The following is a 15,586-nucleotide window of genomic DNA, read 5'->3' as shown; positions in this document are numbered from 1 at the left end:
ATGCGAACTTTGGAAAAAAAAATTTATGCTGGCCACAAAAGTGATGGAAAAGATGTTTCAAGGGGTCTAACACCTGGAGGGGGGCATGGCGGAGTGGGATACACGCCAAAAGTCCCCGGGAAAAATCTGGATTTGACGCAAAGCAGCGTTTTAAGGGCAGAAATCATATTGAATGCTAAATAACAGGCCTAAAGTGCTTTAAAACATCTTGCACGTGTATACATCAATCAGGTAGTGTAATTAAGGTACTGCTTCACACTGACACACCAAACTGTTCACTGAACAGAACAGGTATGCAGTGGCGGGTTCACTGAACAGAACAGGTATGCAGTGCCGGGTTCCCTGAACAGAACAGGTATACAGTGGCGGGTTCACTGAACAGAACAGGTATGCAGTAGCGGGTTCACTGAACAGAACAGGTATACAGTGGCGGGTTCACTGAACAGAACAGGTATGCAGTTATGGGTTCACTGAACAGAACAGGTATACAGTGGCGGGTTCACTGAACAGAACAGGTATGCAGTGGCGGGTTCACTGAACAGAACAGGTATACAGTGGCGGGTTCACTGAACAGAACAGGTATACAGTGGCGGGTTCACTGAACAGAACAGGTATGCAGTGGCGGGTTCACTGAACAGAACAGGTATACAGTGGCGGGTTCACTGAACAGTACAGGTATGCAGTGGCAGGTTCACTGAACAGGTATGCAGTGGTGGGTTCACAGTACAGGTATGCAGTGGCAGATTCACTGAACAGGTATGCAGTGGTGGGTTCACAGTACAGGTATGCAGTGGTGGGTTCACAGAACAGGTATGCAGTGGTGGGTTCACAGAACAGGTATGCAGTGGTGGGTTAACAGTACAGGTATGCAGTGGTGGGTTCACAGAACAGGTATGCAGTGGTGGGTTCACAGAACAGGTATGCAGTGGTGGGTTCACAGAACAGGTATGCAGTGGTGGGTTCACAGTACAGGTATGCAGTGGTGGGTTCACAGTACAGGTATGCAGTGGTGGGTTCACAGAACAGGTATGCATTGGTGGGTTCACAGAACAGGTATGCAGTGGTGGGTTCACAGAACAGGTATGAAGTGGTGGGTTCACAGAACAGGTATGCAGTGGTGGGTTCACAGTACAGGTATGCAGTGGTGGGTTCACAGAACAGGTATGCAGTGGTCGGTTCACAGAACAGGTATGCAGTGGTGGGTTCACAGAACAGGTATGCAGTGGCGGGTTCACTGAACAGGTATGCAGTGGTGGGTTCACAGAACAGGTATGCAGTGGTGGGTTCACAGAACAGGTATGCAGTGGGGGGTTCACAGTACAGGTATGCAGTGGTGGGTTCACAGAACAGGTATGCAGTGGTGGGTTCACAGAACAGGTATGCAGCCAGGGACAAGCTAAGCCTAACTAATCTTTCCCTATGAGAGAGAGTCTGCAGCAGCTCGCCCTACTCTCACTAACGCAGGCACACGAGTGACCGTAATGGTCGCCGCTGCCTGCCTTTTAGTAGGGGGGAGTGGCTCCAGGGGCTAGTGTAGCCTAATTGGCTACACTGTGCCTGCTGACTGTGATGAAGAGGGTCAAAGTTGACCCTCCATGGTGCATTATGGGGCGAACCGAACTTCCGCAAAGGTTCGCCTGCGGGACGCGAACGCGAACCACGGAAGTTCGCATGGAACCGTTCGCAGGCGAACCGTTCGGCCCAACTCTAGTCTTGGTGCATTTAATATGCATTTGGGCAGTTTTCCAAGAAGGCTATACGACATATACCCCTTCAGCTGCAATATTAAAAGGGAGCTTTTTCTATGAATATGATAGGATCCCCGTATAAAGTTCTGCGCCCCTTACAATTAGTTCAGAATGCAGCAGCAAGACTTCTAACCAATGCCCCCCGCAGCTCACACATCGCCCCAGTACTGCAGTGCAAACTCTGCACTGGTTGCCAGTAAAATGGAGAATACATTTTTAGATCTGCCTGCTGACATTCAGGGCTCTGAACCACATGAGACCCAAGTACATACTATTGGAACTATACACCCCTTCACCCACCCTCTGCTCTGCAAATAACACAAATTTGGTTATTCACAGTATGTACCTTACTTAAAAACATTTGGTGCACAGGGCTTTTCCTTTGCAGCCCCTAATCTATGGAACTCGCTTCTACAATCTGTGCGAGAGGCCCCATCTCTAGATAGATTTAGGAAAAGGCTAAAACCTACCTCTTTTCCTAAGCTATTGAGACTGTAGAATGCAGGGTAAGGCCTGGAACCCACTAGCAGTACATTACCAAGCCACTTCTAAGCGCTTGTGATTTGAAAATGTCTTGCTAATGTAATGCAATGTGTGTAATCCCACTTGAGCGATGTGATTTTATAACAATCCCCCATAGCATTGCATTAGCAAGAGCTTGTAAAAAATCACTAGTGCTTAAAAAAGGCTGCTAGTGGGTTTGAGCCCTCACAGCGCTTTGAGTCACCAGGTAGAAAAGTGCTACAAAAATACTATTATTATAATTGCTAACAGGGTCCTCCTCCACCAGAAATTGTGCATTGTAACAGGTCCTGTTATCCTAATACACTTTCTACAAAATGTTTCTGGATACCGTGTGCAAATCCATGAAAATGACATTGCAGTTGTATATGCTATGAATATAATGTGCACGTTTTAACAAGCAGAGTGGGCATTGTGTTATGCTTGCTTTGTAGCAAAGTTATGCAGCACACATAGGGCCTGATCCAATTCACTTTTTCTCCAAGTTTTTCTATTAGGAGAACATCTTTTATCTTCTGTTTAAAATAACTTTTCAGCACTCTGCAATTGCAAAAGTACCAAAAAGTAGGTGAAAATGTACTGTCAAAATTATTCATTATTTCTTATTTCTTCACTGGCGGCTTAAAAGGCATTATATTAATAAGATGTGAAACTATCAACTAAGAAAAAAATTGGAGAAAAAGTGAATTGGATTGGGCCCATACTTTGCCTTCCTTATTCAAACAAGCTATCATTACACCACTTATCAAAAAAACCCTCTCTTGACCCAACATCTCTATCCAATTACCGTCCTGACCCGCTCCTCCCCTTTTGCTTCTGCTGGAACGTCACATCCATTCAGAATTGTCTGCCTTTCTCTTTACTAACTCCTTACTTGACCCCCTTCAGTCTGAATTCCACACACACCATTCCAATGAAACTGTCCTCACTAAAGTTGCTAATGATCTACTGGTAGCTAGATCCAAATGCCAGTTCCCCATTCTAATACTCCTCAACCTTTTATCTGCTTTTGACACAGTTGATCATGCTCTGCTTCTCCAGATGCTGTCACCTTTAGGTATCATTGGCCAAGTACATTTCTGGATTTCCTCTTATCTGTCTGGATGCTTTTACACTGTCTCCTTCTTTAACACTAATTCCTCCCCATGCCCACTGTCTGTTGGTGTACCTCAAGGCCCGGTTCTTAGGCCACTTCTTTTCTCAATCTACACTCGTAGCCTGGGACAACTAACTTGCTCTTTTGGTTTCCAGTATCACCTCTGCGGATGACACTCAATTACAGTATATCTCTCAGCCCCTGACCTGTCCTCACTACTATCCAGATTCCCTGACTGTCTACGTGCCGTTTCTGCATTCATGTCCTCCCGCTTCCTCAAACTCAACATGAGTAAAACAGAAATTGTGATTTTTCCACCATCGCTATCTACGCTGCCACCAATTGCAACCATAATTGTAGACAACACCCCAATAACCTCGACCTCTAAGCCCCGCTGCTTGAGTGTTATACTTGACTCAGAGCTCTCCTTTAAACCTTACATTGCCTCATTAACTACCGCCTGCTATTTCCAGCTCAAAAATATATTCAGTATTCGTCCCTTCCTTACACAAAAGGCCACCAAAATGCTTGTACACGCCTTAATCATCTCCCACCTAGACTACTGCAACACCCTGCTCTGTGGTCTACCAAAGAACAGGCTGGCACCTCTCCAATCCAATCTAAACGCAGCTGTCCACCTCATTCACCTCTCCACCCGCTCCTCTGATGCACCCCCACTGTGCCGTTCCTTCCACTGGCTGCTTATTACACAGAGGATCCAGTTTAAACTCCTGACTCCAACATAAAAAGCCCTTTACGAGTTGTCCCCTCCATACATCTCCTCACTAATCTCTAGATACTGTCCCTCCCGCAACCTTTGCTCCTCCCATAAAATTCTTCTGGCCTCTAAACTGATCACCTCCTATCATGTTCGCATCCAGGACTTCACATGAGCATCAGATCCCTCATCTGGAACTCTCTTTCACAGCCTGTACGCCATGCTCAAAACCTGGACATCTTCAAAAGCACTCTTAAAACACACCTGTTCAGACAAGCTTATAACATTTTACAGCCCCTATTTACATATCTGTTCACAATGTAATCAGAGGCAAAGGCTCACTACCTCATCCATCCGCCCACTCCAATGTCTCCTTACCTAGTGGGTCCTCCCACTACCCTTTAGATCAGGGGTGTCAAACTCAAAAACAAAGTGGGACGACATTGAACACTGAGACCAAGTTGCGGGCCAACCTCAATGTCTGGTGGCCTCCTCCCTCCCTTTTCTGTATTTCTGTAGTGTCTAATAGTCCCCCTCCCCTATAGAGTTCCCTGGTTTCTTTCTACAGCTTCACCTCAAATACAGCTGTCTGAAGTGGGCCAAACATAATTCAAAGTTGGGCAACCACTTGGGGGCCAAATTTGAGGGCCCTGAGGGCCAGATTTGGCCCACGGTCCGGAGTTTGACATGTGTGCTTTAGATTGTAAGCTTACAAGGGCAGAGTCATCCTTCCAATGTTTACTGTCTTTGTTGCAATACTTGTGCTGCTTGAGACTCTAATGTACATTTTTTGGTTGTACCCATGTTCCCCGTGTCGTCTTATTGTGCTTTGTAAGGTGCTGCAGGATATACTGGCGCTATATAAATAAAAAATAATACTGTGAATTTGGCCCCATATGGGGGGTACACTATTATCTTAGCAATGACTCAGAGAAATTGTATTTGCATAGAAAATTGTGGAAGCAATCAGGTGGGTTGGGGAACAGGGAATAAAAGATTATAATGGTAGCCAGATATTAATAAGAAGGGGCCAAATAAGGAATCTCAACCAAAAACTTCCCAGGTCTATATATATATATATATATATATATAGGCATTTCTTAATTTAGCTGCCAGAGCCGAGATACCTGTGTATGAGTAACGTGATTAAATCATTTCTGCAAATTACTATCCAATCAGGTTTTGATATCTGAGATAAGGACTCAAACCTTTCCACCACACTAGCATATCTGGCTGAAGAAGCTAACATAAGGGCTCTTTTCAGCACAGCTGTGACATTAAGTAGGGCCTGAAAGTAACTATTTAGAAATAATATTGTACCCCAAGACACTATTAGAAAAATAAAGAAACATGTTTTATTAGTCTTTATTTTTCTTACCTTCAACCTCTGCCACTACTGTGCATGTGTGTGTTCTCATCTGCAATCAAGACATAGGAAAATGTTTAAATATGAAGAATTGGTTAAGAGCCATGCTTTATTTCTTGCAGTGGAAACTTTTAGGAGAAAGTCCAGGACTGCCTGGATTTATTACACATATTTTGCAAAGCAGGTACTGCACTACTGCACAGGGCATCGATCACATCATGACATCAATCACATGACTGTTATTTCATCAATCTTTTAGCTATCCTCACCAGAGGCAAACCCAGGATTTTCAAGGGGGGATTCCAGAAAGGTCTCCCTCTGCCACGCACAATACAGTATAATGATATGGCAGGACATCATGCGGGGCACACACAATGCAATTTCCCGTCCGACTGACAGGATCTAACAATTATTTCCTAAATGTCCGATCTGCTCCCAATCGACAATGGGATTGACCAGGAGCAGTTTGAATACAGATAATAATGAGGACAGCCGGCATTGCTAATGAAGGGAAAAGTGTAGCATTCACACAGCAGGGCACAGGTCTGTGCTCATATCTGGCTCTGTTAAGTTTCCCAGAGCTGCTCTATGCTCTGTACACATGCTGCTGCTACATCCCAAATCAACTGGTGTCTCAACTTGTGCCTGTCCCCAGTCACTGCACCACCCCTGGTCTGAGGGGGGATTCTGGGCAGCTGTAACCCCCCCTGCATTTGCCTATGCTCACTGAGGTCTAGTGTTATGTAACTGAGGGGTGCGCACTATAGGTATCAACCATGACAGAAATGTTTAATGAACTCATTCCAGGTTATCTGGATCTCTTATGTTCTCCAGCCTCCGCACATCAGGGCCTGCATGTATGACGGTTTCTCTTATAGAAAGGCACAGAGGAATGGTCACAGCTTGAGACCATTGTGTAAAAACAGGGATATCCTAAATAAACCTATACACAGTGTATAGTATACACGCCCTATAATTATGTACAACACATAAATAATGCTGAAATTATTATCAACAAACTATCCCTGAAATCCCAAAACAACATTACTCATAGGATGTTACAGGACAACAAAGTTCATATATGAATACATGGATAATACAATTCAATGTACCACCAAAGGAACATCATCGATGTGCAATATACATAATTCACAGGCTACACTGCTTGCATCTGAACCTCTCACACAGCTCTTCCAGCTTCTTTGGTTGGAGAGGCTACATAAACATTGGATGCAGCCAAGCACACAGATGATCCAAAACTTGACAAACATGCCAAATCTAGTTCAACCGAAACAGTAAATTTGCACAGGCTGATCAGATCTGAGAAATTCTGGTCAGCTGCCAGTTAGCTCACCTGCAGTAATTAGCCTGTTGGATAATTAATTGTCTTTTATTTACAAGTGTAGTTAGCCAAGGCAAATTTCTCATCTGCCCCTGCATATTTTAGCCTTTTTTTAATCTTTTTGGATGACTACCAGCCCAACTTTCCAGATACAGTAAAGTGTTCCTAGTAATCGTACATGACTGCTATGGCATAACAAACATCATGTGTTTCATTACTACTATTCTTTTTTTTATTTATAGAGGGACATCATGTTGTGTTTTGTAAGTTTCATGACAGTTCAGTAGCTCTATCCATTTTTCAGTTTTCCTATTACTATGTGGAGGCAAAGGCTGAGAAGACTGAAGGCAGTCAGGTGATGCCCTGTGATCTCATGTCAAAGAGGGCACAGTTTAGTATCCAGACATGTGATCTGAAGTAACTCTCACTGTCCCATGAGAAAGTCACATGCCAGAGCATGACTTCTCCTAATGCTTCTGGTATGCAAAATGATAAGGAAATGGTTTCAAACTGAAGTACTGTTTGGTTGCCTATATAATCCTTTAAAATAGTTCACAACTGTCCCTCAATCCTCCTTTTGGAGGCAAATCCCTCTGTGTCTCTTTCTTTACCAGTTATAGATTTATAAAGCGCCAACAGATTCTACAAAGTAGTTATCCCTCTTTTAGGCATTGTATACAGATCTGGGTGATTGCGTGTTCTACATACGGTAACTACTACAAGTGTTAAAACATGATGATTTTATTGCTTACTTAAAATGTTTTTTGTTATCCTTTCTCCTAATGTAGATCATTCTAGACATCTGTAAATGCATAAATAAACAAATTTTCTTAACCACTTGACGACCAGGGGATTTTTCAATGATCGGTGCTGCGTGGGCTCTACAGCCCGCAGCACCGATCAGGAGTGCAGCAGGGCGATCAGACTACCCCCCTTTTTTCCCCACTAGGGGGATGTCCTGCTAGGGGGGTCTGATCGCCGCCGGATGCATTTGCTTAGCGGGGGGGGGGCTCTTCAAAGCCCCCCTCCGCAGCGTTCTCCTCCCTCTCGCCCGTTCCCTCCCTCTCCCTTCCCCTCTGAGCGGCGCAGGACGGATATCTGTCCTGCGCCTGATAGGATAGGCTTCTGCCTATCAGATGCCGGTGATCCCCGGCCAATCAGAGGCCGGGGATCGCCGATCTACGTCACGGCGCTGATGTAAACAGCGGGGATTTCTTCCCCGTGTGTTTACATTTTGCCAGCGAGCCGCGATCGTCGGCTCTCCGGCTGTTAACGGAGACACCCTCCGTGAACTGACATGGAAAGGCCGCTCAAACGAGCGGCCGTTTCCATGGAAACCCTCAGACAACCAGTTTACGCCAATCGGCGTTAGCTGGTCGTCAAGAGGTTAAATAAATAATCATGCAATCTGCTACAGCCCGATCTACTTACCTGGGGCTTCCTCCAGCCCCTTGCAGCTGACATATCCCATGCCGAACCTCCGCTCTCAGCCACCGGCCCAAAGTCCCTGACGGTGTCTCGCCAGACCGCCCTCTACTGCGCCTGCGCAAGTGCCGCTGTCAGTACAGCCTGGACAACGTTGACTTGACTGACAGTGGCACTCGCGCAGGCACAGTAGAGGATGACCTCGAAGTCGGCCTTTGCACCGGCGGAGACCCCGGGCTGGCGACTGCGAGCGGAGCTGCGGCGTGGAACATGTCAGCTGCAAGGGGCTGGAGGAAGCCCCAGGTAAGTAGATTGGGGGTAGCAGAGATTGCTTAATGATTCCTTTAAAGAGAAAATTTATCAAAAGTAAGTTACGTAACTTAATGGTTCAAATTGCTTATATTTTGCAATAGCCATTTGTAGTAGCAGTAGGGTATTGTACCGTGTTAGCCATCAGTAAAAGCAAGAAGTTTTGAATCAGGATGATACCATTTAATGGCTAACTAAAAAGAATAAGGATAAGCAAGCTTTCGGCCTTGCAGCCTTCGTCGGGCTTAAACAAAGGCTGCAAGGCTGAAAGCTTGCTTATTCTTATTCTTTTTAGTTAGCCAATAAATGGTATCATCCTGATTTAAAACTTCTTGCTTTGAATAGTCATTTGTAAATCATTTAGTCAATTTTTGCCCATTGTCCACCATGTCTGCCCTTTGGGATTTACACTTTAGACAACAATTGATATAGCCCAGTCTGGGTGATCTGTACCGAATATTGAACGCATAGTTAGCATGATATATCATAAGCAAATGGGATTCACTCCACTGTTCACTTACTTTTAACTGCTGTGTACAGCTGTTATCTTTTGTGATATCATATGTTTTTGTAATTGTGGGACCATAAAATGCTTGTTCCTGCATTCCCATCGCAGAGAGTTCCCTCTGTATATCTGACAGGGACATCACTTCCCCCCGGGCCTCAAATGGGAGAATCTAAGCCACAGCCTTGATATCTCGTAGATGTGCCCTTACATATGACTGAACTTGTCCATATATGAAAAAGTCCATCCTTGGAACTCCATACTGCCGCATGACCTCCTTGAATGGTAGCCGTACCTGTCGCTTAAAGGATATCCAAGGCAATTTAAAATAAAAACTAGCTTTACTTTCCTGGGGCTTCTTCCAGCCCCTAGATGTCACGTCAGTTACTCGCAGCAGCTCCAGTTCTGCTGGGAGGCTCTGAAGTATTGCCAACCCCTGCCCACATCATCAGGAGCGCTGACCCCCACCCACCTCATCATCCCAGTGACATGGGTGCATGCGCAGAAGACCTGCTGGGTGTTAGTGATACTGCAGAGCATGCCAGAGGGACCAGAGGGAAGACCGGGGCTGAATCACCTTGGATATCCTTTAAAGAAAACCTGAACTGAAAATTAAAGTCAAAATAAGCATACACAAGTCATACTTACCTTCCATGTAGTCTACTCCTCAGTGTCTTTCTCCTCTCCTGCGTCCTGTTTGTTCACTGTGATCAAGGGAATTTTCCGTCCTCCATTTTTAAAATGGCCATTACCCATAACAGCTTTCTGGTCAGCACACAGTTAAACTAACATCACCCACTTGAGCCATATGGAAACATGGACATTACCTGGTACATCCGTTTTCCTCTCAGCTATAACTGACAGCAACTGATATTTTACTGACAGCAACTGATATATTTCAGATCTGACAAAATATTGTCAGAACTGGAAGGGATTATTGTCAGAAGAAAATGGTAAGCTTCTGAGAGGAACTGATGGCAAGGTAACTATGTAATGTTCATTTGACGTTACCTCATGTGTGTATTTAACTTCTTCAGGACTGCAGGGCTGAACCTCCCTAGTGACCAGGCAATTTTTTGTAAAAAAGGCCACTGCAGCTTTAAGGCCAAGCTGCAGGGCCGCACAACATAGCACACAAGTGATCCCCCCCCCCCCCCCCTTTTCTCCACACCAACAGACCTCTCTGTTGGTGGGGTCTGTTCGCTCCCCCATGTTTATTTATTTTTTTAATAAATATTTTTGTTGCAGCTTTAAAAAAAAACAACTATTCCTTTAAATCCCTTTCCTCCCTCCCCACAGCCGGCCAATACGACGATCGGCTGTCATAGGCTTCTGCCTATGAGAGCCGATCGCTCTCTTGTCCCCCAGGGGGACAGCCATGTCACTCGGCTGTTCCCAGTGCAGCGCTGCTGCTGATCGCAGCGCTGCACAGAGTAAATAGACGGCGATCACGCCGTCTAACAGTCTCCAGAGCGGCAATAGCCGCTCGGAGACTGAAGGCAGGGCGGAGCTCCGCCCCCCAAGCAGGAGATGCGCGCGCAGCCTGCGCGCGATCTCCTGCAAAATAGAGCCCCAGGACTTTACGCCAATTGGTGTTAGGCGGTCCTGGGGCTGCCGCCGCGGCCACGCCCATCGGCATGACGCGGTCGGCAAGAGGTTAAAATAATTTTACTCAGTACAGGTTCTCTTTAAGCTCTAGTAGGTTCTCCAATTAAGAAATTCCCTTTTCCGTCCACTTTATATAACTTTCATGCATCAAACCAGGTCTGAACCCTGGGCTAGTGACATGTATTTACAACACTCTCCAGAGCAACTTGAATAGTTGGCAGTTGGCTGATGGTGTAATGGTTAAGGGCTCTGCCTCTGACACAGGAGACCAGGGTTCGAATCTCGGCTCTGCCTGTTCAGTAAGCCAGCACTAATTCAGTAGGAGACCTTTGGCAAGTCTCCCTTACACTGCTACTGCCAATAGAGCGCGCCCTAGTGGCTGCTGCTCTGCTCTGGCGCTTTGAGTCCGCAAGGAGAAAAGCGCAATATAAATGTTATTTGTCTAGTTTTCTAACCTCTCGCTATTATGTCACCAGAGTCTCCCTATAGATTATATTGTGTTTCAAACTGAGAGGTAGTGAAGCCCAATCAGAGAAAGTTAAGTAACCCAGTTAACTCCCATGGCTCTGCAGTATGTGTTTCCAAGGGTGTATTGGAGATTACCTCAGTACCAGCTACATAGTCACACACACGTCGAAACATACATGAAAGATTATACCTTTTCATATTGGGGATGCGGAGTCCCCCATCTCCATCAGGAGCTGCAACCTGAACAGCTTAATTCAGGGCTCTTAAATGAATTTAGGGAAATCCTTATCCAGTACAGTTACATCCACATGCTTTAGTAATGGGGAGAACCTGCACTGGGCAGAGCAAACACCTAAAACTAATCATTTTTATCAATGCTGCTCTCCCTACCACCCCTAAAGGCAGGGCCGTTTCTTGGGCAGTGCGGGAAGGGCGACCGCCCTGGGCGCAGACCGGCAAGTAGAAGAAAAGGGGTGCAGGCAGAAGGACATAACCGCTAGGTGACAAATGGTTCTGCCCAATGGAAGAATAAGAATACCAGCGAGATCACCTTACTTGACTCCTTCTGGGCTGCCTGTGTCAGACATCAAGTCATCATCACGTTACCAACCACCGCATTATGACACCTGATGTCCTGTAGCAGTACTGCAGGCTGTCAGTGCACGGCGCCCATAGAGGAGTCGGCTTGCTTCGCCTGTGTTTTCATGGTCTCTGCTTTCCCTGGATGAGCGGCTGGTCACTAGTAAGCAGGCAGATCTACATGTGACCTGTGGCTGTGTGATTCTTCCTAAAGAGTATGGGTTTGCCAGTCCATGGAGAGGGGAAGGGGGGGAGGGCAATTTTGCAATATTTACACCCTCGCCCTGGGTGCAATTTGGCCTAGAAACTGCCCTGCCTAAAGGAATATTTCCCCATGTGTAAAGGGAGCTGGGATCCCTACCTATGTCCACTCCCAGGTATCTAATTCTGTCATACAAACTTCAACAAGCTGTATTCAAAGCATGTAGAGGCACAAACAAAACATGTTTCGGGGCGGAGCCCTTCCTCAGGCTCCGCCCGAAACATGTTGTGTTTGTGCCTCTACATGCTTTGAATACAGCTTGTTGCTGAAGCCTTTTGTGTGCAGTCTCCATTCTTGAAGTTTGCATCATGGTATAGCAGGAGTGGTGTACCTGCAGGAGGTCTGCACCGGCACGAGGGTCTATCTTAGGCCTAGTAGGTGGGTGACGTGTGACTCTTTGAAGCTTATCTAATTCTGTCCTTGGCTATCTGCACCCCCAGGCCCCTGAATTCAGATTCAAATTCGGATAGTGGCAGTATCTCATTACCCAGTGTTAATCTTAACGCCCCAATAATGCCCTATTTCCTGTATTAGCTTCAGATCAGGTGCAAGAGCAACTGTACAAGTTTCATAGTCTCTATCCTTATACCATCTAACTCTGCATGTAGCTTTCATGCCAGTGGCTCCAGAGCAATGTTAAAGAAAAAAGGTGACAGGGAGCATCTCTGCCCTGTCCCCCACTGCAACAAAAAGGGTTGAGAAAGAAACCCGGGAGTAAAGATCCTAGCCTGGGGACATTTATACATCAACTTGAACATATTAATAAATGCCCCTATGAACCACATTTTACCTAGAACACTCTCTGTCCATCCCTAGTTGACAGAGTCAAAAGGTTTCTTAGCGTCAAAGGTTATTAAAGCACTGGTCTGGTAGGTTTTCAGATAGGCCTTCACATGTTCTAGCATTGCAAGGACCTCCTTAATATTGGCTACCACTGCCCTCCCTTTCACATAAACCCCACTTGTTTTGTTTATCAGGAATCTCCACATGATATCTGAACCTCTCTGAATATGTTCGTGAAAACCTATGGTTATTGGAGCAGGGTCAGAAATTATAAGGTAAGGTCTATTATCTGCTGTCCGGTTTCCAAAGACCCAGTCCAATGTCTTTTAGAAGTGTTTTCTGATGAGAGCATTTAGGCAGATACCAGGAAATTTATGTCAGACACTGTTTGTCACCAAGCAAGAAATTGCCATAATGTTGCTCCGTCCCACGTTTCCTACAGTAGCAAAATGGATGTGGAGAATAGATACTTTCCTTACTTATAAGAAATGGATATACGTACATTGAAACTCTATCGCCAAATTTCATAGGACTTGGGAAAAATGGTTGGACCGTTGAACCCTTATCCTTTTCCAGCAGAGATTTGCTTGCTTGCATTACTCTCTCATATATATTTTTGGTGACCTTTGACACTGTTTTAGTGCAATATTGAGTTAACCCCAGTATTAATAGCTAAAATGATGATTTTACCTATCAATGTTTTGGCCCTGTTTTCTAGCTTTCAAACTTGCACTCTCTACTGTACCACTAAGATAACCCATTGATTGCTGTAAGCTTTATTCTTTGTTGAGCACTGAATATTTACTGTGATATATTTTTTTCCCATGGTTGGTTGTATTCCTTTAAATTAATCATTTTACTGTTGTTATGGAGATGTTACGGTTTTAATAAGTCTCCCAGCAAAGTGCTCACCTATAGAAATATTGTCCAATCGTGAGAAGGATCCATGGGTCATCAGCTGTCGGTGATCCATAACCAATTGCTACCCAGCTTTTTCTCAGGAATTTTATTTAATTCTCCATCAAATGCATCTCCTGAAGTAGGGCTATATCAGCCCATAACTTTTTCAGATGTCATAAGACCTGAGATCTCTTTGAGGGAGACCCCAGGCGGCCCTTCACATTCTAGGATACTGCCTTGATTGTCATTTCACCAATTTAGCTATAATGAGATAGACAGTATTTTCGTGACAAATCCCGTTCGTTTCGTTTATTACATGGCAGTTTTATTTTTTGCAAAAGAAGCATATTCAACATCTGCAAAAGCCTTTTCCTAGCACCATCTACCTTTGGAACAATGAGAGAGTAATCACTGAAGATCATGATGCAGTGATCCTCATATATCAAAGGATCCCTGCCCGTCTTGAATGTTGACAGCAACTTTTGCTAGACACCCTCTCAACAGATGCACCTATTGCTCTCTACCCCCAGCCTTTAGATTGCCCTCTGGCAGCAGAGCTGGGAATAGGTCCTCCAGCACCCAAGGCTGAAATACCAAAGTGCGCCCCTCCATCCCTCCCACCCCAGCCGTCATACACAGATTGCAATTAGACTAAGAGGTGCCCCAGGGCCCCAACACCTTAATCTCTATTTATATGGCTTGCTATCACTGTCATGTATGCCCTTTTCTTATTTCTATTAGCTTCAAACACAATATAGGAATAAGAGTTGAGTGAGATGTGACTCTTATCTATTTTTACCAAAGACGTTGAACTACTGTTACCTAAGACATTTGCATGATCTTGTTTTTTGTTGTGAGCTTCTTGTATGTCCTACCTTGTATGTTAACCCTATTTATCTAATGTTCAGCTCTGCTTAATATGTTGGTGCTTTATGAGTACAATAATAAAAATGCTTGTCCTTGTAATCAAGGTAGCGGACCATTACCAGTCTCGGGGACCTGTTGTCTCCTTCATTCCACATGGTTCCTACCCTGTGTGCTCTCTCTGCTCTACATAGGCATTGGATGCCTAGTAATTCTGACAGAGTCTGTTTGCAGAAGCCATTAATGTCAGCCATCGTATGCTTCTCCAGTAGGCCCACCACATGGAGATTGTTGTGGTGAGTCCTGTTTTAAAGATCCTTAAGCTTTTCATGGAAAAGTTTATCATATTTGCGGGACTCTTCCAGATATCTGGAAGTTACTTTCAGCTCTGTTTACAGCTGCTGTCTGCGGTGTTCCGCTTCTCCAATCATCCCTGCATGCTCCAATAGCTGGTGCGTTATATGGACTCAGGGCCAATCAACTTGGCCACTTATTTCGCCATTGTGCGATAGTCTCTGCTGCTCTGGGTGGTCTGCTCTCCTCTTCTACACTATTCTGTGTCCCATACTCAGGCGAGTTTCTCACCGGGCTCTGATTGCGATGAGAGCAGCTGGGAGCCATCTTGTATGACCACGCATCCCCGGGGACTGTTCCCATTGCACATGGAGCGGGTCAGGTACTTCTCCATTTGGCACTACGGTACCTTGGAAACATGTGGGCCACCGAGCGGGTTATTGTGCTCTGTGTTTGTGTAAGGCTGCAGGACTTCGTTAAGCTGATGGCTCAGCAGAGTTCCTCTACCTGCTTCCCACCATGCAGGTACCAGAACTAGAAGTCCAATATTTGTTTCTTATGCTATACGGTGCCACAGAAAATGCTTTATACATAATAATCAAAGGCAACATTTTTACTTTGGGAAAAGAGCATCACTGCAGATTGTTTCTTGTGTGTTACGAAGTGAGCACATTTGGTCTCCCAGAGTGCTCTGGAGCAAAAGACTGCATAACTAAATAGCCTAAGCTAAACATCACTGGGAGGATGGGGATACATACCAATATACAGCAATACTTTGATACATGAAGTGTTTTCAC

General features: G+C 45.2%; 1 protein-coding gene across 2 annotated transcripts in view; it reads right to left on the bottom strand.

Moving 5' to 3' along the window:
* Positions 1-15,586, bottom strand: part of SUSD1 (sushi domain containing 1) — a 274,290-nt gene that overhangs the window by 44,546 nt on the left and 214,158 nt on the right. For both annotated transcript variants that reach the window (XM_068234304.1, XM_068234305.1), the window contains one exon: positions 5,463-5,502. In XM_068234304.1, coding sequence (XP_068090405.1) covers positions 5,463-5,502 — 40 coding nt within the window. The remainder of the gene's footprint in view (positions 1-5,462; positions 5,503-15,586) is intronic.

This window comes from Hyperolius riggenbachi, chromosome 1 (genome assembly GCF_040937935.1).
Source record: "Hyperolius riggenbachi isolate aHypRig1 chromosome 1, aHypRig1.pri, whole genome shotgun sequence".
NCBI classification, from domain to species: Eukaryota; Metazoa; Chordata; class Amphibia; order Anura; family Hyperoliidae; genus Hyperolius; species Hyperolius riggenbachi.
This window is presented reverse-complemented; position numbering and strand designations above follow the sequence as displayed.